The sequence below is a fragment of the Synchiropus splendidus genome, chromosome 6 (genome assembly GCF_027744825.2).
Source record: "Synchiropus splendidus isolate RoL2022-P1 chromosome 6, RoL_Sspl_1.0, whole genome shotgun sequence".
Lineage (NCBI taxonomy): Eukaryota > Metazoa > Chordata > Actinopteri > Syngnathiformes > Callionymidae > Synchiropus > Synchiropus splendidus.
Genome location: NC_071339.1, coordinates 8,588,111 through 8,616,012, shown reverse-complemented (window position 1 = coordinate 8,616,012; position 27,902 = coordinate 8,588,111). Strand labels below are relative to the sequence as shown.

At 41.7% G+C, this 27,902-nt stretch overlaps 4 protein-coding genes across 10 annotated transcripts; 3 read left to right on the top strand and 1 right to left on the bottom strand.

Annotated features, from left to right (window-relative positions):
- The first annotated feature begins 841 nt into the window (after positions 1–841).
- LOC128760898 (transcription factor HES-5-like) lies at positions 842–2,267 on the top strand. Its single transcript, XM_053868625.1, has 2 exons — positions 842–964; positions 1,075–2,267. Exons 1-2 carry the CDS (start codon positions 842–844, stop codon positions 1,405–1,407), a joined length of 456 nt encoding a protein of 151 aa, XP_053724600.1. The 3' UTR covers positions 1,408–2,267.
- A 4,713-nt stretch (positions 2,268–6,980) lies between these two features.
- Positions 6,981–14,586, bottom strand: LOC128760641 (transcription factor HES-5-like). Of its 4 annotated transcripts, none has more exons than XM_053868209.1 (3): positions 14,474–14,586; positions 7,903–9,014; positions 6,981–7,792 (listed from the first exon to the last, which is right to left on the bottom strand). In XM_053868209.1, the coding sequence occupies exons 2-3, from the start codon at positions 8,023–8,025 to the stop codon at positions 7,394–7,396; spliced, it is 522 nt and encodes a 173-aa protein (XP_053724184.1). In that variant the 5' UTR covers positions 8,026–9,014; positions 14,474–14,586; the 3' UTR covers positions 6,981–7,393. The 4 variants fall into 4 exon arrangements, with proteins under 4 accessions (XP_053724184.1, XP_053724183.1, XP_053724182.1 ...); XM_053868208.1 differs by lacking the exon at positions 14,474–14,586 and adding an exon at positions 13,417–14,301; XM_053868207.1 differs by lacking the exon at positions 14,474–14,586 and having other exon boundaries at positions 7,903–14,301.
- Positions 11,646–12,784, top strand: LOC128760642 (transcription factor HES-5-like). The gene is made up of 2 exons (XM_053868211.1): positions 11,646–11,866; positions 11,977–12,784. Exons 1-2 carry the CDS (start codon positions 11,744–11,746, stop codon positions 12,307–12,309), a joined length of 456 nt encoding a protein of 151 aa, XP_053724186.1. The 5' UTR covers positions 11,646–11,743; the 3' UTR covers positions 12,310–12,784.
- pank4 (pantothenate kinase 4 (inactive)) lies at positions 12,994–26,916 on the top strand. Of its 4 annotated transcripts, XM_053868206.1 has the most exons (22): positions 13,084–13,148; positions 13,526–13,608; positions 14,054–14,094; positions 14,180–14,388; positions 14,550–14,733; positions 15,762–15,854; positions 15,954–16,107; positions 17,375–17,556; positions 17,637–17,718; positions 17,788–17,888; positions 19,722–19,877; positions 20,057–20,169; positions 21,377–21,464; positions 22,121–22,272; positions 23,198–23,253; positions 24,103–24,152; positions 24,234–24,338; positions 24,408–24,508; positions 24,852–24,920; positions 25,112–25,310; positions 25,925–26,031; positions 26,097–26,916. In XM_053868206.1, exons 5-22 carry the CDS (start codon positions 14,569–14,571, stop codon positions 26,170–26,172), a joined length of 2,049 nt encoding a protein of 682 aa, XP_053724181.1. In that variant the 5' UTR covers positions 13,084–13,148; positions 13,526–13,608; positions 14,054–14,094; positions 14,180–14,388; positions 14,550–14,568; the 3' UTR covers positions 26,173–26,916. The 4 variants fall into 4 exon arrangements, with proteins under 4 accessions (XP_053724177.1, XP_053724180.1, XP_053724178.1 ...); XM_053868202.1 differs by lacking the exon at positions 14,054–14,094 and having other exon boundaries at positions 12,994–13,148; XM_053868205.1 differs by lacking the exons at positions 14,054–14,094; positions 26,097–26,916 and having other exon boundaries at positions 12,994–13,148; positions 25,112–25,378; positions 25,925–26,040.
- The last annotated feature ends 986 nt before the right edge of the window (positions 26,917–27,902 follow it).

Genomic DNA, 27,902 nt, shown 5'->3' with positions numbered 1-27,902 from the left:
ATTAGGTGCGTTTCTGACCTAAATTAGAAATATTTCTGCTTGAATATTGAACATATCAGTTAAAAAGTGGTCTCAGGTTGATGCCCAAATTCCTGAGAAGAGCTGCAGCACCTACTGTGCTGCATCATGAGACACACTTCTATTGTTCCAGCAGCAGTGAAAGGAGTGTGGGAAACCACTGGAGCCTCACTCACAGACCACTGAGGGACAATGGAGCTGACCTTTGACCTGAAGACTTTAGAGCAGCACAAAAACTGCTGACCACCTCCATATATCCTTCACTTCCAATTCTTCTTTCATAACTAAAGTTTGAAAATGTTTCAGCGATTCATAAAACAATTCGACTTTGCTGAGTCAGTCGTTTTTATTTTGTCTATTATGAATGTTATTTTAATGGAAAAAGTACTCACAGGATCTCATTGACCATTCACCAATAACGGTACGCCCTTATTCCAGATACAAAATTGTGAAAGACACAGAAGTCACTCCATGTTATTTGATGAAATCCTAAAAGTTGCTCAACAAAGATGGTTCTTTAGAGTTTTTGAGTGTGTGACGTGTGTGATGTGATGATGAACGTGTGTCAGAGTCACTGATCTGATCATGTTGCAGCAGACCGGCTCTACAGGGTCACCACGTTCCCACATCCACACACTTCATCTCCCCCAGTCCACCAGCTGTCCCCCTGAGATCTAACTATTGTCCCCGGGGCAATGACGGCATGAACGTGACACATCCTCTTTTGTCTGAGCTCGCTCTCTGATTGGTGGAGAGTGTGAGAACCTTCATCCAGAGCTGGACTCACACATTGACATGGAGATGTGGGACTATAAAAGGAGGGATGAAGCCAGCAGAGATCACATTCTCTCTACAGAGACCTCTACAGCACACAGGTCCAGACATGGCACCTACAGCCACTGCAGCACTCAGCACTTCTCAGGAGCACCTGACTCTCAGCCACAAGGTAAATAGAAGAACCTCTCAGACTTGATCTTTCAGCAGAAACCATCTCTGATGGAGCTCATATGACACTGCAGAACAGGTGTACTCATGACTGTCTTGTTCTTCCTCCAGCTCAGAAAGCCTCTGGTGGAGAAGTTACGCAGAGAGCGAATCAACAGCAGCATCGAGCAGCTCAAGTCTCTCCTGGGTCCAGAGTTCCTCAAACATCAGCCAGACTCCAAACTGGAGAAAGCAGACATCCTGGAGATGACCGTTTGCTTCCTGAGCCAGCTGCAGCAGAAGAGCCAACAACAAGGAAGACTCCTGAAGCACTTCCACAAGCTTCAGTCCTCCTCTGAGAAGAAGCTGGGAGAGATGGACTTCTCTCCACTGAGCTCCACAGTCCAGACCAGCGTCAGCACAGAGAAGAGTCCAGGCGACAGCGGCCCCTGGAGGCCCTGGTAGACACCCAGACTGGAGCGCTGAGATGACCATATTGGTCAGAGATGATGCACTGAACTCTGGGAAGTGTTCTTCAGTGGTTCTTCTGAATGTTCAGAAGGAACTTTATGATGATGTTTGTGGAGGAAGTGACATCACAGACCTCTTTCAAGTGAAGATGGAAACATCTCATCATGCATGTTGCATGAATCTTAACTCACTTCATGAGTGGTGATTATGGATGGTTGGACTTCCTGTATTGGAAGTGTGGTATTGATCACTGTGATCAGAAATATCTCTTTGGAATTGACAGAATGTTATTATTGATTTTTGATCAATGAATCTGGGCCTGATCTGTTTTAAGATCACAATGTTTGTTTTTCTTTCTAAATCGTTGGTTGAACATCACAGAGTCACTGTTTGTCAGTGAGTCAGTTTGTGAGTCACCACATGTCACTGATTGTTCTCAAATGCAGTGAAATATTGAAGCTTTGATTGACAGTGATCAGAAGTATTGATTGTCTTTTTATAGACGGGGACTTCACTTCATGATGATCTGTTTTAAGATCCATTTTTATCCTTTTGTTGACAAAAGGTCCGACTCATGTCACAGTTCTACAGTGATGATTTATTGTTTGTGTTTGCAAAATGAGTGTTTTATAGACAACAATGTGATCTGTTTTAAGATCAATGTTCTGAGCTTTTCTACATTTGGATCAAATGTGTCAAGATGTTGGCAGTGAGTCGTGTCCTCAGATACTGTCACAGGTTTGTCTTTGATAAAGACGACTGAACCTTCACTCTCTGTGAGTCCAGAGTGTCTTGTAGAAATCTACAAGCTGTTGTTGTGATGAGTCATCACTCTTCTTCAGGGGTCCATCTTCTCATGGCTCCTCCTGTTTGGGAAATAAAATATTTTCTTCATGAATTCATTGCTTGTCAAATTATTCATTTCCTCTTTTAATCAGGAAACGTTGAAGTCCATCAGTCAAATGGAGCAGCACTGTCCCTCCCTCATGTGGATATTAGATTAGACTACATGGCCAATTCAATTCAACCAATTCGGACATGCAGCATGTGGAATGACTCAAATAAACAACGGAAAAATAACAGCATGATTCATCACTAATTCATTTCGAATGATCACATCTTAATATTGAGACAAGAGTGATCTGCCCATGCTTCAATACCAGGGTGGAAGTGCTCCAGGAAAGAGTCAGAATCAGCTTCATTGCCATGGTCAGTGAGGATTCCACCAACTGGGAAAGTGCTCTGGAATATGGTGCAATATACAACAAAGACATTCATTAAATAAAATAAAATAATAGAAGTAACTGATAAATGAATAAGTAACCCACAAACAACAAGGGCTGATCACAAATTCATCAGTCTCATCTCCAGGTTGTCGTGGCTGTCGAGCCCGATGTTGAGGGTCTGAGTCGTCGGAGACAGTCGTCCCCAGCCGCATGCACTGACTGGTCAGGAAGACTGTAATCCACCTGCAGAGGGAGTCAGACACGTTGAGCTGGCAAAGCTTGTCTTCAAGCAGAGCCGGGAGAATTGTGTTGAAAGCAGAGCTGAAGTCCACGAACAGGATCCTGGCATTGGTTCCTGGGGAGTCAGATGCTCCAGAATGAAGTGAAGGGTCTGGTTCACTGCATCGTCCACAGATCTGTTGGCTCTGTAGGCAAACAGCATTGAGTCCAGGAGGGGAGCAGTGACTGACTTCAGGTAGGGCAGAATCAAATTTATTGCCATGGTCAGTGGGGATCCCACCAACTAGGAAAGTGCTTCGGAATAAAATAAAATAAAATAAAATACCAAGCACTCAAAGGACTTCATGACCACTGATGTCAGTGCCACCGGTCTGTAGTCATTCAGTCCCGTGATCCTGGCCTTCTTGGGAACAGGAATGATAGTGGAGGACTTAAAGCAGTCAGAAACATAACAGGACATCAAGGATGCATTGAAGATGTCTGTGAACACTGGAGCCAGCTCAGTAGCATTCAGTAGTGTTCTGAAGATTCAACTTCCTGAACTGAGTGAGCACGGCCCACTCCAGGATGCGAAGAGAAGGAGGGAGGAGTGGAAGGGGTGGCTCATCAGTGACTTTGTTTGTCTTTGTTGTGCCACTATGAGACGCCACAGTCCTTTGATGTAAAATAGAACGAGGGGCTGGAGAGACCACAGAGGTGTTGGGACAAAATGGCTGCTCAATAAAAGTTGTTAAAGTCCTGTGCTAGGGTGAGGTTGTTCAGAGTGGGGGGTGCACAGGGCCTGTAGTTTATGACCACACACTCCGCCACCTTCGGTTTTGCCGATGAGCTCTGGAACCTGGTCCACACTGTGAAGCTGGAATCCCTCCAGATCAAGCGCAGTGTGCGGGCTGAGATCTCTCAACCACGTCTCAGAAAACAAACTCTTTGCTGCTTTAAGTGAACAGAACACATAACATATTTCATGTTCCATCCTGAAGTTTTATTTAAACTTCATCATTTACACACCCATAAGGGAATGGGCCACACACACCCCCACCCCATCTGTGCCCCCCTGGCTGCTGTCTGTGTCGTAGTCGGCTCAGGTTCCCCACCGTCTCCCCCCCCCTCAGGCTCCCACACTTCCTCGCACACGGCCCGACTTGCCCCACTCGCATCCCCTCCCCTGTTTTTCTGTGAGGCTGGGAGACACAGTGACACACGGCTTCCCACACTTGTGTATGCAGCAGCTCAGCCGTGCACACAATAGAAGTGTGTCTGCGGCACAAAGCCTCAGGACGGTTCTCAGGGCCGGATGGGGACAGAAGGGCCGCCTGCACCGCAGCCATCTGGTCTCACCTTAATTCTCACAGTCCGGGTGGGAAAGTGGAGGAGACGGGTCATTCTTGAAGAATGGGATTGGCCTCAAGTATTTGAGTTGTTTTGTGGGTCTCATGACTCTTCACTTATTGTCCCTATTTCTATTAAAACTCAGACTCATTCGTACAGCAATTATTTCAGTTAAGACTTGCTTGTATTTGTACTACAACAACTACAACAACCAGTTTTCCATTTAGACAATAACACTAATCACCTGTACCTAACTCTGTGATTTTGGCTCCTCTTTTTTCTAGTTTATTTACTACTAGTAGATTTTACTAGTCTATTTTATGACTCATAAATGTAATATTAATGCTGCTGTGAGTGTCGCCATTGGCCGCATCCATTATTGGTGTTATTGATAAGACTACTGCCGTAAGCTAATTCTCATAAGTGCTGACTTCTTCTGCTGTCTAGGTCTATTGCTAATACTAGGTGGATGATAGTAATACTAATAAAGGCCATCAAATAAACTCATGCTTTAAAATCATGTTATAGCTATATATGCTGAAATACAATAAAAAGTATTATCTCATTCTATAATTTTCTGTGTGAATGCCGGCCTACTGGCGGTGGGTCGTGTCCACTGGCGGAAGAACATTTTCCCACTGACCTCTGCTGACCTGAGGCTCGGGGATAAACCTTCCACCTGTCCTCTGTGACAGCCATTAAATTCAGGCCATTGTCTGAGGCATCAAGGGTTCTGATTGGAAGACGGACCCGGGCCTGGGCATAAATACGGAGCCGGGACGCGGTGTTGGAGCAGACCACCCCTCTCGACATTCGAAGAAGCTATCAGCAGCCGAGCACATCATGTCTCTCTACTCAGACCTCAGTCTCCAGGACAGCATGAAGGACCAGCTTTTCCGGTGAGTTGTCAGCTCCCTCCTTCACCTTGTACTAGTTCGACTACTCCTATATTCTCAGTGCACTGACATAGCTTTTGTTTTCTGTGTTCCAGACACAAGCTCCAGATGCTAGAGAGGAAGTGCACCTCTGGACTGGAGAAAATCAAGTCCCTGATCGAGGAGCATGTGCAGAATGGCCTCCCTGTGGCCGACCTCCTGGACAAAACCAAATCCTTCCTCACGCTGAGAAAAACCCTATTGTCACACGATGGCTACTCCAAGTACTCCAGAGACATTCTCCGGCTCTTTCCCGATGCGGAGGAAGACTTGGCGCCGCTGTGCTTCTAATGAGAAGAACTTTGACCTTTGCCACAGTCTGTTGATGCTGGCCGCATCTGTGATCTGCAGAAAGTTTGAAAGAAAATATTGACTTCTTTTTAGATAAAAAGAAGAGAACAGAAATCCACTGACTGAGTCAGTGTTTAAACATGATGTGCTGCTTTCTCGGATTCCTCTCCTGGTGGATGAATCCAGCCGCGTTGCCTTCTCTTTTCATGATGCTTGAAATTGTTATAATGTTTGACTGATTAATATCAGTGGTTTGAATCTGCTTAGAATCTGAAGCCAAACTGAAACGATCCCTCCTGTGAAAGTGCAGGCTGATAATATTGTGTTGCTATGTTTGTGTTGTTTTAATTGCCTTTTTTGAAGGAGTGTTTTTTTCTTATGTTCCTTGATTCTGATGAGGGTATTTGCTATTATTTAATGTATGCCGTGTATGCATATGCTTTTATTTTGAAATCGTTTGTATTGGTCAACCAGATGGACGATTTTAATTTTGTTGGTGGTTTTTGGTAAAGTGGAAATAAATATTGTTGAAGTTTAACTCTGTTTTGCATCCTTTATTCCCTACCACCATAATGATCACTAACATATTTTTATTTTTCGTAGTATTGCAAGCAATACATGCTTTAACTACATTTTTCTTAACACTGCTGCAACCTTTCTCTAGTACAACAAATAATGATAAATAATAGTATTACTTTTAATCTTTTTTATATTTATATGAGAAACACGACAAATTATCTTTCACTTTAACTGCTATAATTACTTAGTACCTAAGTAAGTTAATAAACTAATGCTAATATTTGTCATTTTAATTAAAAGTGGGATAAAAATATAATAAACACAATTAAATAATTCTAATATTTATATTAATTATATAACATTTTGCACATGACATCCATGTAGAAGCATTTTTTACCATTTTAAATTAAATTAATTAAATATACAATATTCTTTTTTTCTATTGAAGCCACTAAATGTTTTTTTCTCTGATTTTGTGTTTATTTTTACTGTAATTTTACTTTTAATGTTTTCATTCAAGGCATGAAAAGTCTCTGCCTTATAAGTAAACAAATTAAGAAATGAACTAGCAGATTTTCCTTGCATTCCATAATTTCTCATCAATAGAGGTCTTTTCCGCATAATATTTTATTTATTTTTCTTGTTTCTAACATGTTTTTCATGAGTTTATAAATTTAATTAGTGGAGACGTTAATACTTTTTATGCTTCAATTACCCCACCGTAAGATTTATTTAGATTTTTACTTTTCTACAAATGTATCTATTGTATGTTGATTCCTCATTTAAAAAGTAAAATAATTATTATTATTTGCTTTTACTTGTTTTAAGTGTATTTATTTAAGCTACACATGACAACTGAATGGAAGTAGTGGCTCAAAGTGTTTGGGAAAAGCGTCGACCTGCTCCAAAGACATTTTGTACTTAGTGGTTGTGCTTCCAGTCAAAGTGCGAATTGATAAACCAATATGACCCAACCTGATGTTGAAGAAAAATTACAGGAGGAAATGTACTGTTGTTTTTCTGATTGTTTTAATGCGATTCACTTGGCTTGCAGGAATACATTCATTTTTGAAACATTTTTTCAAACAAAATTGTCTTCACTGAAGATGTTGTGTTGTCACTCACAGAGTCAAAAAAGCAACACATTTGTTAATCAAACATTTCAGTCTGTCAAAACACAGACGCACAAATGTACAGAGAGTGTGAATGTCACATATAAATAAAGTTCAGCATGTCACCTGCCTCCAACATGGAGGGAAATATTGAAACAAGTTATCCTACAAGGAGACCTTTTTACTCCACGACTTTGAACATAAATTGCAGATCATCTGGCAAATAAGAGCCAAACAGGAGCCTGTGAACATCACAGTGACATAAAAACCTCAACAAAGGCCAACAATGAGCACAGTGTGCTGTGATAAAGTCAGTCCATGGGCTTGTCTACCACGGCCTCCAGGGGGTGGTTTTGATCAGACTCATCTCAGTGGAGACATTGATCTGGTATGTGGAGCTCAGAGGAGACAAGTTTGTCTCTCTCTGGTTCTTCTCAAGATGGTGGAAGTGCTTCAGCAGTCGTCTCTCAGACTCCATCTTCTCTCTGTTGGACAGAAAGTTTGCTGCCTCCTGAACGCATCTGGAGAATCCCTGATCTTTCGAGTCCACACACAGGTGTGGTTGCAGTCTCCTCAGGAAGCAAACGGTCATCTCCAGGATGTCTGCTTTCTCCAGTTTGGAGTCTGGCTGCTGTTTGAGGAACTCTGGACTCAGGAGAGACTTGAGCTGCTCGATGCTGCTGTTGATTCGCTCTCTGCGTAACTTCTCCACCAGAGGCTTTCTGAGCTGGAGGAAGAACAAGACAGTCATGAGTACACCTGTTCTGGAGTGTCATATGAGCTCCATCAGAGATGGTTTCTGCTGAAAGATCAAGTCTGAGAGGTTCTTCTATTTACCTTGTGGCTGAGAGTCAGGTGCTCCTGAGAAGTGCTGAGTGCTGCAGTGGCTGTAGGTGCCATGTCTGGATCTGTGTGCTGTAGAGGTCTCTGTCGAGAGAATGTGATCTCTGCTGGCTTCATCCCTCCTTTTATAGTCCCACATCTCCATGTCAATGTGTGAGTCCAGCTCTGGATGAAGGTTCTCACACTCTCCACCAATCAGAGAGCGAGCTCAGACAAAAGAGGATGTAACAGGCTCAACGAGGTTATTGCCTTCAGGGACAATAGTCAAATCTCAGGGGAACAGGTGGACGACTCCCCCTAAACACACCCCGCGATGAAGGGAGTGTGTGTGAATGTGGGAAAGTGGTGACCCTGTAGAGATCAGATCTGCTGTCTGAAGCTCAGATCAATGACTTTGACACAATCAACATCTCATCGGGAAGGATGACAACTACAGACTAATATCAGCAAGATAAACTGCTTTAGATACACTTTAGATACACTTAGTAACAAATGAAAGTATGTTGTTTCTGTAACATGATATACAGGTTTTGTAGGACTGAAATAAAGGAAAATACTACTCTCAAAAATTAATTCAAATAGTGCTATTGTTAATTATGCTTATTGTTAAATACTATACCCAAATACCCATATATCTATCTATCTATCTATCTATCTATCTATCTATCTATCTATCTATCTATCTCTCTCTCTCTCTCTCTCTCTCTCTCTATATATATATATATATATATATATATATATATATATATATAAAGGGAGAGAGAGAGGAAAATATCTGATTTTACTGAAACAATTTTATGGTAAATGAAAGGGTTGGACGCATCACCTTGTTTACTAAAACCAATGAGGTTGATCTATTCTTAGAAATTTGCCAACGAATAAAACAAACACATATTTAAGGAGCAGGTGACAAAAACATTTTTCGACATGAGAGAAAACGCGAAGAGATGGTTTCAAATATTCCCGCTCCCCCCGCTGGACTCCCGTCCTTTCATCCCCCGCTTCCCACTGCCGAGTCTGGAATGCAGATCCGGGTGAAAAATATCCTTTCAGTTTCCATTAATCCTCAGCACGTCTGCATTCCACTTGGACGTGTCCCTAAAAGCCTGGAGATGACAGGAATGTCCATTGAGAAGCAGCAAACTGGTAAAGTGACTCCATAATTAATGGGATGTGCAGGCAGACACACTTCTGTTGTGCTGAATGGAGAGAGTGTGGGAAAGACCAGGGAGCTCACTCACAGAGACCCAGCAGGACAATGGAGGTTCCGGAACACAATGATGTCTGTCAACTGGCTGGAATTTTAAATGTTTTCCAGGATTCTTGCATCTGAATGAGGAGACACTCTCTTGATTCCGTTTATTTTGAGAACTTAAAGTGACCTGCTTTGCTTTTGTTGACACACACCAGTACTGTGTGTAGGCAGAAACCCAAAACGTATTTGAAGAAATTCAAACAATCTGGAGAGTTGCAGTGTGATTGTACTCATAACAGCAGCAGTAGTAGTCTTGGCAGGTACGTTGTACTAGTGATAGTTGTAGTCAAAGTAGTATAATAGGAACAGTGAGTATTAGTTGCATATATGGCTGAACTAGAAGTAGAATTGCCAAGAATGATCATTTCAGTTGCACTGCATTTGAGACAATAAAGGTAGAGGAAGTAGTATTGCTAACAAGAGTACAAATGGACGCAGTAGAAAAAAAGTCTTCAATGTTTGTGTTTATATATACAGTAGTACCAGTAGTAGCATTTGTGGAAATAGTATTATCGAAAGAGAAACTTATCGCTGCATTGGAACTACTCATTGTAGTAGAGGAAGTAGTTTTGATGACGGTATGTGTTGCAGAGATGTTGATAGAAGTGTAGAGTAGAAGTCAGTGTGTTGGTGTCTTGTAGAAATGATTGACAAAGTTCTTAAAATTATTTTAGTAACACTTGCTGTCATATTGGAAGTTTTTTGCAAGTAGGTGACCATGAGGACAAGAATGCAGTGGTGATGGGAAAATAAAAATGTCAAGTAGTAGTTGAGTGTTGTAGCGCAGGTATTAGTCAAGGAAGAAGTGACAGCATTACTCATGGTATTGTTAGTAGTAGGAGTATTAATCACGGTGGTGGCATAAATAGTATTCAGGTTGTACTCCTGTAAGTCTTGTAAGTACTGTCAGCAAAAAAGGAAGTAGCAATGCAAGTAGACGTGTTATTGCCAGTAGTTGTGTATACTGTGGTAGTCACGCAAAGTCTAAGGTGCACAAGTATTTGAATGAAAAGAAATCATGCTTGCTAGTACTTCTTTGAAAATCCAAGGGGAAAAACTATGCAAACAAACTGGCAAACTGATGAGTCATTAGCGCCTAAATAAAGCTCATTATTCTGCAATGGCCGTCCTTTCTGTATGTAAGGTAGCAGACAAATAAAGAAAACAGCAGCAGTCGCTGCAGTGGCAACATCTCAGCCACAACATTTGTGTTTCCGTCCTTCACTCATGTCTCTTAATTGAGGGTGTTTGCAACAAAACCCTCCTTGGGGAATTTGAAAGAGGATGAATTAGCATTTAACAAGGCACATGTCTATTGTGGGCTGGCGGTCTGGTTCAATGGACTGAGTGTGGGAAATGCAGAGAGAGCGGAGTCCCAGTCAGAGTGATTAACATGGTCAAGCCCACCAGCACCTGACCTCCCCCCTCACCCCCCCAGGGGAGTTGGCACGCTTATCACAAGGAGAAAGATTTGTCTCCAGTTCCTTTCAGAGGCTGGCACCATTTCTTTGTCTTTAGCCGACGCCTGCTCCTATCCTGTCCACCAATGCTCCTGTCTTTCCCTATTGGGTGGAGCCCAATCCCAAAACAACATGGCTACATCACCAGAAGCGTAAGCTTCATCTTATTATGAAACAAGTTGTGAATAGAGCAGATCAACTCTGAGTTAATGAGTTGAGAATAATGTGTTGTTTACTTGTCTAATGCTGAAACTGCTTTCCCAGAAAAAAAAAAAATAAATCTATTGGCCGACAACAGTGATTTTTTTTCTATTTTTTAAAATAAATTCATTAAATATAATAATATGATGAATAATGATACACACCTTTTTTGTCTGATGAATATAGTTTGCCATTATTTAGACCAATGCTAATACTGCTTCTCACTAGTATGCTGTGCTAACAGCACTTATAAATACAACAGGTTTAGTTATAGTAAGGAATTAAACATATAATGACACACACGTATATGTTTGCAGGTAATAAGGTTGAGTCAATAGAATCGTCATAGTCAGCTGTGCATTAAAACAATTACTTATTCTGAAATGTTGAAAGTTCAGTTGATGCAGTTTGCAGCAACTATGGTTTGAAGACTGATGTAGTACTGTTTATTGAGGACATGAATGAGATGGTAGTAATATTGGTACAGAAGCAAAGAACATTTAAGAACAACTACCATGATGCTGAAGAAAAAATAAAAGTCCCCTGCAACACCCGCTCTTTCATGCTGGACTGACAACACATCCCATGAGCTGTTGACATCAGTTCCCAGATGTGAACGTAATGTTGGCTCTATCTTTGAGCGCGTGCTCTGCTTGCATCAGGCAGCAAATCTGATCTCTACAGGGTCACCCCTTCCACTTTCCCACATCAGCACACACGCTCTCCATCACCCCCCCAGTACTCCAGCTGTCCCCCTGAGATCTAACTATTGTCCCAGATGCAATAACCTCATTAAGCATGGAGCTGTTGTTGAGCTCTTTTGTCTGAGCTCGCTCTCTGATTGGTGGAGAGTGTGAGAACCTTCATCCAGAGCTGGACTCACACATTGACATGGAGATGTGGGACTATAAAAGGAGGGATGAAGCCAGCAGAGATCACATTCTCTCTACAGAGACCTCTACAGCACACAGATCCAGACATGGCACCTACAGCCACTGCAGCACTCAACACTTCTCAGGACCACCTGACTCTCAGCCACAAGGTAAATAGAAGAACCTCTCAGACTTGATCTTTCAGCAGAAACCATCTCTGATGAAGCTCTTATGACACTGCAGAACAGGTGTACTCATGACTGTCTTGTTCTTCCTCCAGCTCAGAAAGCCTCTGGTGGAGAAGTTACGCAGAGAGCGAATCAACAGCAGCATCGAGCAGCTCAAGTCCCTCCTGGGTCCAGAGTTCCTCAAACATCAGCCAGACTCCAAACTGGAGAAAGCAGACATCCTGGAGATGACCGTTTGCTTCCTGAGCCAGCTGCAGCAGAAGAGCCAACAACAAGGAAGACTGCTGAAGCACTTCCACAGGCTTCAGTCCTCCTCCGAGAAGAAGATGGGAGAGATGGACTTCTCTCCTCTGAGCTCTACAGTCCAGACCTATGTCACCATCGACAAGAGTGCAGTCAGCAGCGCCCCCTGGAGGCCCTGGTAGAGACGTACAAGAACAAGGACTGGAACACGTGGCAGGAACAAATCTCCAAGATCACATGACGTTAAATCCAATTGGATTGAGATCTATATTTTCAGAGGCGAAAGACTGTTTCAAGGGGTTATTGTTATTCTTTCTGATGAAAGACTTTTGTAATTCAATGAATTGCATTTGTATTGATCAACTTTTATGATCAGAATTACTGCATTATTTATGAATGCGATACATTCGTTTAACATTTGACTGTTTAGCGTCAAATGTGTTGGAAATGATGTTTCATGTTTAGCGTTTTTTTTTACAATGTAAAAATTAAAAACCCACATTGGGTCACCTGCTTTGTCAAGCTCTCAGTGTCAAACCGCATTTTCGGGGTTGAACGAATGAAATGTCTCCGCTCACTTTGTCTTTTGTAAAGGCCTCAGTGAGTCCCTACACTGTATTTGAGTCCAATATCTCAAACGCCAATGTTTTGCCTCGTTTTGAGGACGGAAAAGTTCAATAAAAAATGTGATGTTTACATCGTTCTCCAGTGTCAGCAAGCCGACGTTAATAGTAGATGAACAGAGATAGGAACATTTACGCACCGCCTGCACTGAAAAAAACCCATAAATAATAAGGTGGTGAAAATAGTTGGGTGCTGCCAAAACAGCCCAGTGCGTCCACCATTCTTCACGCACGCATCGACGTCATCACGTAGGCGACCATGGCGGAATGTCGTCGGGTTGACAGCAGCGACAGCAGGAGCAGTAGTAGTAACCCCACCATGGATAAAAGCATCACCCTTCCGCCGGACGAAATATTCCGAAATTTGGAAAACGCCAAGCGGTTTGCAATAGACATAGGTACTTGGGGTGTTGCAGCCTCGTTCATGCTCTAGACGCCAGTATTTTTAGATAAGCGTTAGCACCACAGTAGCCTGATAATAGCAACACATGCCTGTGAAGGAAGTCAACAACTTGGCCCAACCCTCCATATAAGTTTGAATAAGTCCTAAACCAGTTTACGAATGTTGTTCTGCGATATTTCTATTGAGTCGTGATGTCGCAGCGGATGCATAACGGCGCGACTATTTCTGCACTTGGAGTAGCTTGTTAGCTTTTGTTTACTTACTGTGACTGAGCTGAACCTTGACTTCCGCCGATCACCTTTTCTGTCACGAGTGATAGTTTTTTTTGTTGTAAACCCCATGACTGATTAAAGTTGTTTTCCCCCTTGCCAGGTGGCTCCCTAACAAAACTCGCCTACTACTCAACAGTGCAACACAAAGTGGCCAAAGTGCGGTCATTCGACCATTCCGCGAAGGTAAATAATACGTTTCCATTTATGTGAAAACATGCAGCCTATCCAATCTTTATAGTGTATCAGAGCAGCTCAGAATTCGAATTCAGGCAGACAAAGTACTAGATCTTCCCTTGAACTTGGTTGTTACTTTGTTGTTATCAAATTCTTGTCGTAGATGCAGTGGTCAGCAAAGATAACATGAGCTAAGATGTCTCAATGTCTCTCACTGGTGACATAAGTGCATCAACGTGGATTGAAGTGAGAGGGCAAAGATCTCGAACGGACAGAAAATTACATTAGGTTATTTATTTCTGCTCTCTTCATATCGACATTGGAAGTTCAAGGGTGGTTTCCGAAAAACCCTTTATTTAAATCAACAAGTTTAATGTGATTCAAAGATGATTCATTGTGATTTCTATTTATTCATTTACAATAAGTCATACAAATAGTTTTACTATTATTTCAGAACACTGGATTTCCTCCAACAATTAAAGTGACACTAAACAAGTACAAAACACACCCCAGCCGCCTGAAGATTACATTTTTCAGTCATCAGGATAAGCTTGTTATGGCTGCCATTCTTGTATTTCAGGAAGCCACAAGTGATAAGCTGTATGAAATATCTGTCCAAGAGGAAGTGACTGCCCGTTTGCACTTCATCAAGTTTGAAAATGCTTACATTGAGACGTGTTTGGACTTCATCAAGGATCATCTGGTCAACACAGAAACCAAAGTTATCAAAGCTACAGGTGGGGGCGCCCACAAGTTCAAAGATCTCATCGAGAAAAAACTTGGACTCAAGTGAGTATTCAGCCTGTTCTTATACATTCATATATATATATATATATATTAGTCAAATGAAACATACTAGCATTTGTAAGCCTACCTGACAAAAATAGTAGCTGTTGAGTTTTGTATCAAAGAACAAATAACCGCAGCATTCCCCTCCTGTCATATTGCAGCGTGGACAAAGAGGATGAGATGACATGCCTCATCAAGGGCTGTAACTTTGTGCTCAAGAACATTCCCCACGAGGCTTTTGTTTACTCCAAACACGCTGACACAGAATTCCGCTTTCAGACGACGCATCCAGATATTTTCCCCTACCTTCTTGTCAACATTGGCTCTGGTGTGTCCATAGTGAAGGTAAGGTCTTGTTGTGTGTCTTCAGATTCTCAAGTGTCTTTTTGTTGTCCTTAGTTTGGTTCTTTACCTCTATTTCAAGATATGTCTGTTGTTTACTACATTTACTACCGTAACTACTACTATAACAGTTTTACTTCAGCCACCCATGTCAATTCACTAGCACTTTAACTTATACTACCGCTTTTACTGTGTAATAAGCACAAGTGCGACTACTAGTTTTGCAGCCTTTCTTGTACAATTACCACAATCCTTACAACATCTGCTATTACTTCACTTCTGTTAACATGTATTTTTGTTACAAGCATAACAGCCTTTAATGTAACTGCTTCAGCTGCCAGCTGTACTACGATCAGTGTAGGAAGGGAGTAGCCGAAAGAGAAGTTGTGATGTCAGTGAAAATATCTATCTTTTATTGTTTCAATGAAAAAAAAAGTGTGTTAGGATGTATTATTTTACAATAAATAAATGAAACGAAATAACCCAAGAATTGAGGATTTGCCAAACATGGACCGAATAGAAGTGCAGCAAAGAGTAAGCCTGGACACTTTGTGGTGGTGTAACCATTTGGCTTGTGTATCGGCAAGTGTAAACGTGCCTTATAACATGTAGCAACAGTAATACTGCTGGGTTTGGGTTTCCTGTGAACCAGGATTTCCGTTTACTTCCTCTCAACCATTGTTGATTGAAACAGCACAGTACTGACATGTTTGGATCTGCCTAGGAGCCGGTCAGAAACCAATGATTGACTGGGCCCTAGCCAACATCGCAACGCTGTTTTGATTAATGTGAATACTGTGTGAAATGTACAGTCAGGCATTTACTTGGAATTTGGTTGCAGTCTGAAGCCCGGCTATGTTTGACCGTGACTACCAAATGGTCATTTGATTAATTGTGCAGCCCTAGTAGGACGAATCGTCAATTGAAATATCTCCAGCATGAATTCATATGATTTATTTTTCTGTTTTATTTGTTTTTATAAAACATGAAACTATGATTTGCTTCAATGCCTCCAAAATCCTCATCTACAGGTGGAGTCGGAGGATAAGTTTGAGAGAATAGGTGGAAGCTCAATAGGAGGAGGGACGTTCTGGGGCCTTGGAGCATTGCTCACCAAAACCAAGGTTTTTCCTAAACCACACTGATTTCTTCTCAGTTTTGTCCCTGAAAATGAAATGAAAACTGGAAGTCAACTATTTTGGATTTAATGACTTTTGCTGCAGAGATTTGATGAGTTACTGCAGCTGGCCTCCAAAGGACAGCACACCAATGTGGACATGCTGGTCAAGGACATCTACGGGGGGTCGTATGGGTCTCTGGGCTTGACTGGAGATCTTATCGCCAGCAGTTTTGGGAAGTCTGCAACAGTTGACAAAGGTGTGTGTCTCAATGTTTCCATATCATTTATCATGCAAAACATTTACGTTACCTGTTGCTTTGAGAACTGTCATCAGAGTTTAACTGCTGCGGCTGCTTTTTTCAACCGATTCTGGGGGTCTGAGCTTGCTTTCTCACATTAGAACCCACCTGGACTCTAGAGCAGTGATTCCTAACTAGTGGGTCAGGGCCCAAAAGTGGGTCGGGAAGCTGTTGTTAGTGGGTGAAAAATGGTACATTTTTGGACTAAAAATGAATCTTCATTTATTTTTAATAAACTGCACCCTTTGTTTTTTAATATTTATAATGAAAATTATATTTTTTATTTTTTATTATATTTTTTATAATTATATTAATATTTATATTGAAATAAATGACTCAAAGCCCGACCCTTAACTCTTTTAAGTTCTTTAATAACAGCCAGCAGTGTTTTCAAATGTATTCCAGCTGTAGACGACGGTGGCGCAACGCCACGGCTTAAATGAGAGCCAATGAGATGAACATGAAGGTTTTCAGTATGTTTTCACATAAGAATCCCGTAAGAAACATCACAGTGACTGCTGTCCGTTGCTGGTGGAACTCATTCGGCATCTTCCAGATTTATTTCTCATCACTAAAAGATAGTGGTTGGTTGTCACCTATTCAGTAAATGTCCAAACTTTCCCCTTTGCATCATTCTGAAACGTGCAGTCGAATTAAAATTGAATTGTCTGGGTCTGTCGGTCTTGCAGCTACTTTAGCCTCTCGCTGGATCCTGCCTCTCCTCACTGGCTGCATGATGGAGTTTGGTCTCTGATGTTGAATGATAGATGTTTCTAGAGTTGCCTTTGCAAGTATAAGCTGGACAGTGTTGTGTATATTACCATCTGTGATTACATTTTTTGCTCTTACACCATGGTCTTTCCTTGTAAACAAATAAACGTGGGATGGGGGGCGATGTATTTGGAATGAGATATTGATATTTTATGAAAATGTTCCGCAGCATCGGATGACTTGTCTGCTTTAGATGCTCCTCATGCTGTGTAGCATTTGTGACGGTAGTTGGTGATGAAAGTGAAATTAATGGACACCAAAGCAATTTTATGAAAAGGTCTTTGCCACAACCCGACTCGCTTGTGTTCACACCTCAGACTTCTGAGCCAAACGCGCTTTGTCTTGAAACTGAGTCTGCAGTTTGAAACCGCCTTTAATGAAATTGCCAACTGTGTTTTTTCCATCTGATTTTACTTAAGTCTAAATGACTGTTTTTGCTGTCTTTTTCTGACAGAGTTCTCTAAGGAGGACATGGCCAAGAGTTTACTCCACATGATCAGCAATGACATCGGCCAGCTGGCTTGTCTCTATGCAAAACTACACAACCTGAGCAGAGTTTATTTTGGGGGCTTCTTTATCCGAGGACATCCAGTCACCATGCACACCATCACTTACAGTATTAACTTCTTCACCAAGGCGAAGAGATTTCTTTGAAACCTTAAATTTTCCACAGAAATGAAGTGTTTCTTTTTTAAATCCTTGTTTCTTTTTTCCAGGGTGAAGTTCAGGCCTTGTTCCTTAGACATGAAGGATACCTCGGAGCGATTGGAGCATTTCTTAAAGGAGCCGAAGAAGACAGTAAGACCTCTAGGAATCAAGTTTTACTTTGCTTCGTTTCTACTTTACTGAACATCACGCTGATTCCAGATCCAAACCAGTACAGTTGGGGAGAGAACTTTGCTGGGAGTTCAGGCCTGATGAGCATTTCTCCGGACATGAATCCGATGCAGCGTGCCCGCAGCGGAACGGTGTGTCTCTCATCTCGCAGGATGAAACCTTTTCTCCATTCATATCACTCACATACCAATCATACCCAAATCCATCTACTTTCTGATGGTGTTTTTCATTTCCTCCCCAAAATTTCTGTCTTCCTGATCCTTCAGTTCACTGTAAGTATCTCTACCCGTTTGTTTTAAGTGTGCTGGTTTGATGCTGTACCCTCTTTTCTGTGCATTAACTCTCACCAGCCACTGTTTGAAATCCACTTGGCTAGCATCACGCTGTTGTCTGTTTAATTCTTATACGTGAGAAGAATTCCGTTTGCTCCCCTGTTAGCTTCCATTTGTCAAGTGCGCAGCTCCTGAAATGTTAAACTTTTGATCCATCACATTCCGAAAGTGTTCCCCGCTACCTGTGAGCAGTTGTATTTGGATCACTTTAATCAATATTGTTCAACTGAATATGACTCAATATTGTTGGACATCCAGCTTTCTCCTCTTAATGTCGACGGCTGATTCACTGATTTGGTGTAAAACTTCCCTCCAAATAACATGATTCGGACCAAAATTGATTCAGTACTTCTTAAAAGAAAGTGTATTATTTAAGTCTGAATCAACCTCAGCATTTTGTCATCGTATTGGTGGGCAGTATAAGTAACAACTAAGAATGACTAAGAAACTTTGTGTGACATTATTAACAAGCGGCTGCACAGACCTTTGTCCAACCGGATTCATCACAGCATTAACCTTTTTTTGGATGTGAAGGTTTTTTTTTTGCCAGATAAAGATTTTTTTTTCATTTCAAAGTGACTCCTCTAAGACTGAAACGTAGAATGAATCCATGTGAAAGCGCGTAGCGTTTTGTCACCAGAGAGTGGCAGCGTGGACGCATTGCATACTGTGGCGGGCCATTTTGTGACTTCAGCATTATTAAACGAAAAAAAATAACAGGAAAAAGCAATTACTCCATCATTATACATGCTTAAATTATGCTGATCACATATTGGTAAGTTTTTTTTATAAGAAATGCTGATGTTTTTATTCCCTTTCTCTTTGTATTATTTCTTTTGACTAGGAAAAAATATAGTTTCCAGTAAATTAGATTTTTTTGGGGTGAAATATTTAATTGAGGATTTATGCTAGTTATGGGGAAGGGCAAATGGATACAATTAACTTTAGAACTTAAAAAAAGTATTTATTTTTGGAATTCAAAAAACAAATAAATTAAAAAGTACAAATGCTTTTGTAGTTTTGACCAGACTACATGAAGGCCACATAAATGATGCATATATCCTGCTTCAACATTTATACAGTATGCAGCTGTTTATTTGTGACTGTGAATAAATAACAAAATGTTAAAAACAGCATCAACGCAATGTAGATCAAGAACGAGGATGGCAGTGCTGTAATATACACAAAAAAAGACTGATTCTGATGACCAAAGTTCATCCTCACTTTTTACACTAAGCAGACTACTGAAGGATGTGATGTGCTAGTGATCCAAACTAGTCTGTAACACTTTTATCAATAATTGTGTTCCAACTGTGGATGCAATTGGGCTGCATTATGTAAAAAAAAGTTTGAAATTCTTAAAATGTTCTGCTTATTTTGAAGCATGATTAAAGGAATCAGCCCAAAATGCTATCCATTTAAAATGGATAAAACATTTTTTTTAATTTAAGAAAAAACAAACTGGTCTTTCTTTTGTGCCTCTAAGCTTATATCCTTTTTCCCACTAACAAAATAGAACTCGAGAGTAAACACTTCACTCTTGTTAACACTTGAATGTCACTGCCTGCTGGTCGTCGAGCCACTGGAGTTTTGCAGCGAGACTTTTCTAATCTTCTCCACCTCCTTGTCCAGTTCGACATGTTGGAGATGGATCGACTGGAGAGACAGCTGGTTAATCTTCCACTCCTGCTGGACCCGTCCTCTTACATCCCAGACACTGTGGATCTCACCAGAGATGCTCCTGCGCGGGAGTACTGGCTGTATTGCTTCCAGGAAGCACTAGATGGGGTACGGATATGTCTTCATTTAAACCAGTCGGTTAACAGGTTATGATATTTGATGTGTTGATGTTGAACTACAAATTTCAACCTTACATTTCAAATGTTAAGAACTCTTGGTCTGATACACTTGGTGTGAACTTAAATAGGGAATTTAAAGCCTCCCCTGTGATGTGTTCGTGGGAGCAGGTGGTGAAGAGAGCCATAGCAAGTCAGCCAGACATGCCGGAGGCGACGGAGCGAGCCGAGAAGTTCCGTCAGAAATACAGACAGAAGCTGGAGGCCTTCCGACATCAACCCTGGTAAAACCTGTCAATCGATTTTCAACTTTTGCCTCAGTAGAGGAACTTATTCTCTCTCTGCGTTAGTAGTCTTCATGCCCCAGCTAACAACTACCAGGTGTCTGTTTTTTTCTAACTGGGAGTTTTTGTTTAATGTAGGAAACACACGATGTGAAAGTGCAGCACTTTTCTTGAGGTTTTTATATATGCACATTTTTGTTTCATTGGTCTAGATTAGGGGTACGCAACCTTTAACACTCGAAGAGTCATTTCAACCCGGTTTTCACGGAAAAGACAACGCTGGGAGCCGCAATATATATACATAGACATCTATGATGTTTGTGTGGAGTCGCGTTGTACACATAGTTTCTGGCATCTAGCGCTCAGACGCTCACCCCTGGAAAGTTTCCAGAGACAAGGTTCAGCTCTCCAGAGCTGAACACACTGTCTCGAGACAGAGCGTGCAGTGTGAGAAGCCCCTTATTTTCCCAAGCCACGCAGAGCCGCAACATCAGCGTGAAAGAGCCACATGTGGCTCCTGAGCTGCGGGTTGCTGACCCCTGGTCTAGATTCATTAGATGACAATCAAATTTAAATAGAATTTGTCTGTATCTATTGGCTGTTGAAATGTGTGAACAGATATCTTCTGAATGGTTTTGCGTTTTGTTTTTAAAGTACATGTTAATGATGACTTGATTGAAGTGGCTATATCAAGATGTACCATAATTTCCGGACTGTAAGCCGCAACTTTTTTTCTCGAGGACCAAACCCTGTGGCTTATACAACCATGTGGCTAATATATGGATTTTTTACATTCAAAAGAGCCTCATGCTGCCAAAATATTGAGCCTTGTCACATCAGACCGATAAAATCACAGGCATTTTATTTACTTTAAACGCTAAAGTGGCGTCGGAACTTCAGACGCGCGGACGAAAACGTTAATGTAAATAAAAGTTGTGAGGAGTTCAGGGTTGATCCTCGTGCATTTTTAAGCCAGGTGCACCAGTGACCTTTCTACGGTGTAGACAGCACCACTGTCTAAAAGAAAGTTCACTGTGTGGCTTACATATGAGCAAGATCTATTTTCCTTCTTGAATTTAGTGGGAGCAGCTAATATTTCCTTGCGCTCTATAGTCCGGCATTTACGGTACTTATGTGACAGCTGTTTGTGTGTCTGTGTTTGTGTGTTTCTCTGTGGTTAACGTAGAATGCTTCTCTTCTCACCTAGTGTTTATGGATCCCTCACTGTCAGAAGTCTCTTAGACACAAGGGAACACTGTTTAAACGAGTTCAACTTTCCTGATCCATACTCGAAGGTCTGAGTGAATTCTATCAACCGTATTTTCAAAGTGTGTGGTCATGTGGTTTCGATACATTGCTGAAGAACTTTTATTCACACCCTTTTGCTTCACCTACGCACAATAAACACTGTAAAGGGCTGTGCTTCCTTTGGCCAGCATGATGGAATCCAAACAGCATGTTTCTGAAATGTCACTGGACAGATTGTATATCAGGCTGAGAAATCAATGCGGTGTCATCAGGAGCTAACCGCAGTAGGGGGACACATCAGGGTGACTTTTAAGAATCCTCTATCGCAGAATAAATTTGGCATGTCTCAACATCACTTTTCTTTCGAGTAGCTTCTCATTGGCAAGTGGGCTGGGCTTAGGTGTTGACCAGAAGGTGTTTGGGACTGTCTCAACATAAGTTAATACCACTCATGCACCTCAATTTTCCAAGAAAAATACTACAAAAATCATGGTACTGACACATTTAGGAGCCCAATATTATCATTTAATCTGGAGCATTAGAGATGATTCAGTTAAACCTGTAATGAATCATCCATATGATAAATCTTGTTTTAGTTATTCAAAGGCTGTGGATGTGTGCACTGTGGCCCTGGGAGTCACAGAATTTTCTCTTTTACACCGAAAGATTCTTCAGTCCTTGACCTCCATCTATGGGTTTGCAGATTAAACAGCGTGAGAACGACATGGCTTTGAAGTACTACCAGCGAGTCGTCAAGTCCCTGGAGAAGCTGAGCTGGGAAGAGAGACAGTATGCGCTGGTTAAGGGAGTTCTGGCCGGGAACGTGTTCGACTGGGGAGCCAAGGCTGTGTCCGAGTAAGACAACTTCTTGTTGAGGTTTTGATCCTGGCGGCACGATTGATAAAACAAGGCACAGGGACCAGAATTCTGATGTGTGATTTTTAAGCCACAAGTTAATTCCATTAAGATTCTGGTCTCCCGGAAATACCTGACCTCTCAGCTGAACACATGTGACATCCTTGAATCTTGATATTAAATATACACCCATGTCTAGTCCTAGCTAGTCTTTATATATTTCTTCTTTTGTCATGACAAAATCCAAACTTCAGATGGTTTTAAATTGATTCCAGTGGATCCCTATGGTCAGTTACAGTAAAAGGTTGAATCTGCGATGCATTACTACTACATTCAGTCAACATAATGCATTTATAAGGCTTTATAGAAAATATTATGGAAGCGTATAATAATGAATGGCAACTTTTCATGAGATTTCTGAAGTATTATAAGGTGCATGTACTGCAGGGTTGATAAACCTGTATCCTAATTTTCAAAGGCCACTAGATGGCGCTCTTGATTTAGAAATGATGTGAGGTGTCATTGACTTAGTAGCTCAAGTCCAATCACCCAACATTAACAAATACTGTCAAGAACAAGCTTTAGAATGACCTCAGAGCCACTGAAGAGGCTCAACAACATCATCCATTATAAGCATTGATAACCGCTCTCGTGTTGATAAAATCTTCCTTGTAGCTTTTAGAAATTAATCAAAATTGTGTTTTTATTCCAGCTTGTACATGCATGTTGAGACAGCAAAGATGTGAAAGAGAATATTGTCGTTCATGAAAAAATCATACAGTGAAACGTTTTTGAAAAGAAACAAGTTGCTGAGGCACTTCAGTGTAATTGTTCACCTCCGGCCGCATTCATGTATATCTGCAATTCCCTGTCACTGTGTTATGTAATCACTCCCCATTTTAACTTACTTTTGTGTATATTTCAGTGTTCTGGAGTCCGATCCTGAATTTGGATTTGAAGAAGCTAAGAAACAGTTGGAAGGTACCAGTCATCTGACTCAGACATGATGGACCCAACCACCTGCTTAGTATTGCGCAACTGGTGTGGAAACTGTTGTAGTGGCTGTTAGTCAGAAGCCACTTCCGTGCTGCGTTTTTAGATACTGTTTTTAACAGTACTGCTAACACAGGGGTGGCCAACCAGTCAGAGGCTGAGAGCCACATTGTTTTACTGTGTTGCTGAGATTTGCCACATCCTACAAACATGTAAGGCTGTAAGGCTCACCTGAACAGCTAGTCATGTGACTTAGTGGCAGTATAGCGGTTAAAGCACATCCCTGTGTGTCACAGGGCTGCTGGTTCACGCCCGGCGTATGTCTCTGGTGCATGTGTTTTTAAAATTCATACATTTTACCATGATCCTCCTGGAAATATCAAGCGGCGTAGATAGAAATGTGTCCGCCATTTATTCGACTTTTTTTTTTACGTGGCCCCGGTCTGTGTGTGTGAGCGACGCTGCAGACTGGAGCGTCTCATCTTCATTCCACTGAATTCAACGCACTTAACCACCATCAACGCTGAATCATAGGTGAAACACATGCCGTTAACTTTAGGGAATGACAAAGTGAAACATGGAACTCAGTCATGTAAATTGTGTTGGTCGTGGATCTGATGACGGTTCAAGTCTTAGCACTGCAACTCACATGGCTTGGAGCACGTCCTTCGAGGTTTATTGTTATGTTTCAGTTAAAGTTAGATTTAATTAAAACATACATCTACTTCATGATTTTCAGTGTTGTTGGCTGCCACATTTACTTCTATTAGCCATACATGATATTGGACATGGTTGTGTAGCAGAGTGTGATGCCAGTAACGTGGTCTGTCCCACCAGAGCGACCGTGGCTCGTGGACTCCTATAATCAGTGGCTGCAGAGGCTAAAGGTGAGACAGCGCAGGGACGCCACAGAAACTGACCCATCGTCTCAAGCGTGACTGGTATGACTCCTGCCTGTGTCTTTTCAGGGCCCCCCTCACAAGTGTGCCTTGTTTTTCGTCGACAACAGCGGCGTAGACATAATCCTGGGGGTGATGCCTTTCGTCAGGGAACTGCTCTCTCGAGGGACGGAGGTGAGAGAACCCCCTTTGGACGCCTTTGATATCATGGTGGTTGAGTCACGCTCTTCAACTTTGCCTCAGGTTGTGTTAGCCAGCAACTCTGGACCGGCGCTGAACGACGTGACCAACGGTGAGCTGCAGATCCTGACAGAGAGAATCGCCGCCATGGATCCAGTCGTTCAGTGAGTTATGAGCTGTTTATTGTTAAGGTAATGGTTATTTGAGTTTGTTGTGAAGTAAGGGTAATTATAATGTATCTATAAAAACAACATTTTAAAGCTGACCTTGGAGAAGACAAGGAACTGATTTCCTGATTTTGGTTTCTTATGGTCATGACGTTTTTTTAACACTAGGTGGCGCTAAACCCTCGGCGTAATTACTGTGTATATTCCAGAACCAGAAAATGAGGCATGTGGACTTGAGGAAGAGACAATTGGTTCATTTGTATTTATGTAACCCATATTTGTTTGAGCGACTGGATCATGTTGAGAACTAAGAAGCTTGACTGTGAGCCTTGTGGTGTAGGTCTGGTCTGCAGGAGGACCGGCTGACTCTGATCCAAAGTGGCTCCAGCTCCCCCTGTCTGGATTTAAGGTTTGTTTTTTCTTTTTTTTTTATCACCTTTATAGTGTCTTGGGGGTCTGTCCCAGCTAACAGGGGCAACACCCTGGACAGTCCATCTCTGGACACGTATAAGTGTCTTTATGGACCTTGGAAGAAAACCAAACTGAAAAAGTCACCATTCTGATGAGCTGTTTCACATGTGTGTCTGTTCTCCCTCTCAGCCGCCTGGACAAGGTTTTGGCCATGGTGGTGCGGGAGCGAAAAACGGACCTGGTGATCATCGAGGGAATGGGCCGGGCCATCCACACCAACTACTTTGCCAAGTTGAGCTGCGAGAGCCTCAAGATGGCTGTCATCAAGAACTCCTGGCTGGCCGACCGGCTCGGGGGGAAACTGTTCAGCGTGGTCTTCAAGTACGAGGTGCCCGAGGAGAAACCCAGCCCGGGCTCCGTGGCGCTCACACTCCTGTGAAGGCTCAGGACGCTCAGGTCTGAGCAGGAAGCCAAAGCAGGGCAGCCAGAAAAGATTAGCTGTGGCTCTGAATGTACTCTTCACTGCAGATCATTGCGTTTTAGCCACAAAAATCAACTTCATTGAATTCAGATATGAAGTTTAACATCATCCAGCTCTTGGCTCTCGCATCTACTGGTCCGGCATCAGGAGAACGTGAATAGTTTCTACCATTTACGGTCGTATCTGGACGTGTAGGATCAGACAAGGCTTCACTTCTGGCTAAAACCGGTCATACTGTTATGGTCAATCCATGAATTAAAACTTTTTAGAAGACTCACCACAATCGATCAAACGTTTAAGACATTTCACGGTGTCGCTCGAACAATTAGAATCCCCCCCAGGAAATGGCTGGAGTCCAAAAACATGAGCAGGGATTTTGAATAATGGAGTGTTCTATGAGTTGTTCATTGAACTTGTACATACATTGCACTGGATTATGTATATGAAATCATTTTAAAAACGCACACACAGTTTTATGTCACATTCTGACAATCATTTTTAAATAAAGTTCTCCATTTCAGTGGTGCGTGTGTCCTGGTGTGCGTGAGAGAAACGTGGCGAGGAAAACAGCTGAGAGTTTAAAGAGAGGAGGAAGCCACCTCTGGCTGCAGGAGAACTCAACACCCCGGTATGTGCTGGTTCCATCCCTGCTGCGGAGCCTGTGAACTGATAATGTATGTGGAACCCCAGCAGGGGGTCCCTGCGCTTTTCATCTCCCCACCGCCGAAACTTGTGCACACGCCCGTGCCAGGTGCCCAAGTGGATTTAATGACACATGATCTTTTCTCATCCCCTGCTCTGACTCCGTTCCTCACGTGGGCTGACGTGTTTACCACCTGAGGGACGAGCATCAAAAGACGTTCCGCCGGAGCGGAGACTGAGCGGAGAGAGGTTTCTTGAGGTGACTTGGATGATTTCCAGAGTCACTTTTTGCACTCAATCTTCATTAATAGAGGCGACGAACAGGTCTGAGACTTGACAGACTTGAAGGTCTCACGTCATGTTTCGCCTCTGAACGACAGCATTTCTCAAAAATGCTTTGGAATATGGAATGGTTTGATGAATGCTAATACAGTGTCCAACCTGAAAGTTGTACCACAAACTAGCTCCTGGTTCAATTTGATGATCTCACAAACATGAAGGATTTAAACGTCTCAAATGGGAAATAGTGGCAGCAAGGTGGTACAACTCAAATCCATGAATGCTGGTGATGGGCTGGAGTCCTGTCCAGGGTGTCCCCTGCCCATCACTCATGTCGCAGAATTGATAAATAAGATTATTACTGTTATTATTGCTTTTATTTAAATGTCAGGCTCACATTGTGTGATTGTCATTTTATTACACCCTTCTTTATCTAACTGGCCACCTTTTAAGATTTTGATATTCGCCTTTGCACTGGCAACTGTGTTTTTCATTATTTATTTATCAATCACTTTTTATTTCATAGGCTTCTTCTGTTCAACTCATCTCCACGTTCTCTTTTCAACACATTCTTTCTACCCTCATCTTCCTTTAAATGAATGAATGAATGAATAAATACATGAATTTACATCGGTTTTGGTCAAGCTGCTGTAAAATAAAATAAAATAAATAAACAAGAATCATCATTCAAGTGTTGACCACTGCTGACCACTGCTCACTGCTGAGACACCTGCATCTCTCCAGCATCGCCATCCACATGTAAATAATGAATCTACACCACATCTAAGGCTCTCAGGTTCGGACACACACACAAGAACCATGTAGCACCAGGACATGAGTGAGCAGCTGCGGTTGTTTGTCCTGTAGGCGTGGACAACTTCCTGACTAAGTGTGAGTCCTGAGCTGCAGTGATGGAGACAACAGAGAAGCAAGTGTTTGTCCAACACCAATTACTGTCCTGGCTGTAAACACAGATTTGAATGGGAGCATCTGCTGCGGCTCCGAGTCCAACACTGGACATGAACCCTGGAGGAATTCAGACCACCACAATAGTAACACTTCTGTTTCCTGAACAGTGCAACCTAATGAGCCTCCAAGTTTGTTTTGAATAACTCCAGGAAATCAGAGCCATAAAAATGATCTTTACGTTCTCCTTTCTATTAGTGTTATTTTCCCGACAGTATATCTGTATTATTTTACATAATATAATATAAAACACTGAATTCTATAACACAGTATTTTTAATGTTATATTATCATTGGAATATAAAACGTCATTTATTATCTTTATTTTATTTTGCATTATACGATTTGTATTTATTCTTCAATTAAAATGAAAAACAATACAACTAAAATATGTTTATTAAAATTACTCATGTGAATTACTTCTTAATGGTACACGAGCAGAGAATTTTTTTTTTTTTCTCTCCAGTACGATGGACAGATCTGAGTGCAAGACAGACTTTAAGGTCTCATGCCACGTTTCGCCTCAGGAATATGGAACTCATATATATATATATATATATATATATATATATATATATATATATATAGATAGATAGATAGATAGATAGATAGA

Excerpts from the sequence above, each read along its gene's own strand:
- LOC128760898 (XM_053868625.1), top strand. The coding sequence starts at position 842 with ATGAAGCCAGCAGAGATCACATTCTCTCTACAGAGACCTCTACAGCAC. Across the intron at positions 965-1,074 it reads ACCTGACTCTCAGCCACAAG|CTCAGAAAGCCTCTGGTGGA; the intron begins GTAAATAGAAGA and ends TTCTTCCTCCAG.
- LOC128760641 (XM_053868209.1), bottom strand. The coding sequence starts at position 8,025 with ATGAAGCCAGCAGAGATCACATTCTCTCGACAGAGACCTCTACAGCAC. Across the intron at positions 7,793-7,902 it reads ACCTGACTCTCAGCCACAAG|CTCAGAAAGCCTCTGGTGGA; the intron begins GTAAATAGAAGA and ends TTCTTCCTCCAG.
- LOC128760642 (XM_053868211.1), top strand. The coding sequence starts at position 11,744 with ATGAAGCCAGCAGAGATCACATTCTCTCTACAGAGACCTCTACAGCAC. Across the intron at positions 11,867-11,976 it reads ACCTGACTCTCAGCCACAAG|CTCAGAAAGCCTCTGGTGGA; the intron begins GTAAATAGAAGA and ends TTCTTCCTCCAG.
- pank4 (XM_053868202.1), top strand. The coding sequence starts at position 13,010 with ATGGCGGAATGTCGTCGGGTTGACAGCAGCGACAGCAGGAGCAGTAGT. Across the intron at positions 22,273-23,197 it reads GGAGCCAAGGCTGTGTCCGA|TGTTCTGGAGTCCGATCCTG; the intron begins GTAAGACAACTT and ends TGTATATTTCAG. Across the intron at positions 25,311-25,924 it reads GCGTGGTCTTCAAGTACGAG|TGGTGCGTGTGTCCTGGTGT; the intron begins GTGCCCGAGGAG and ends TCTCCATTTCAG.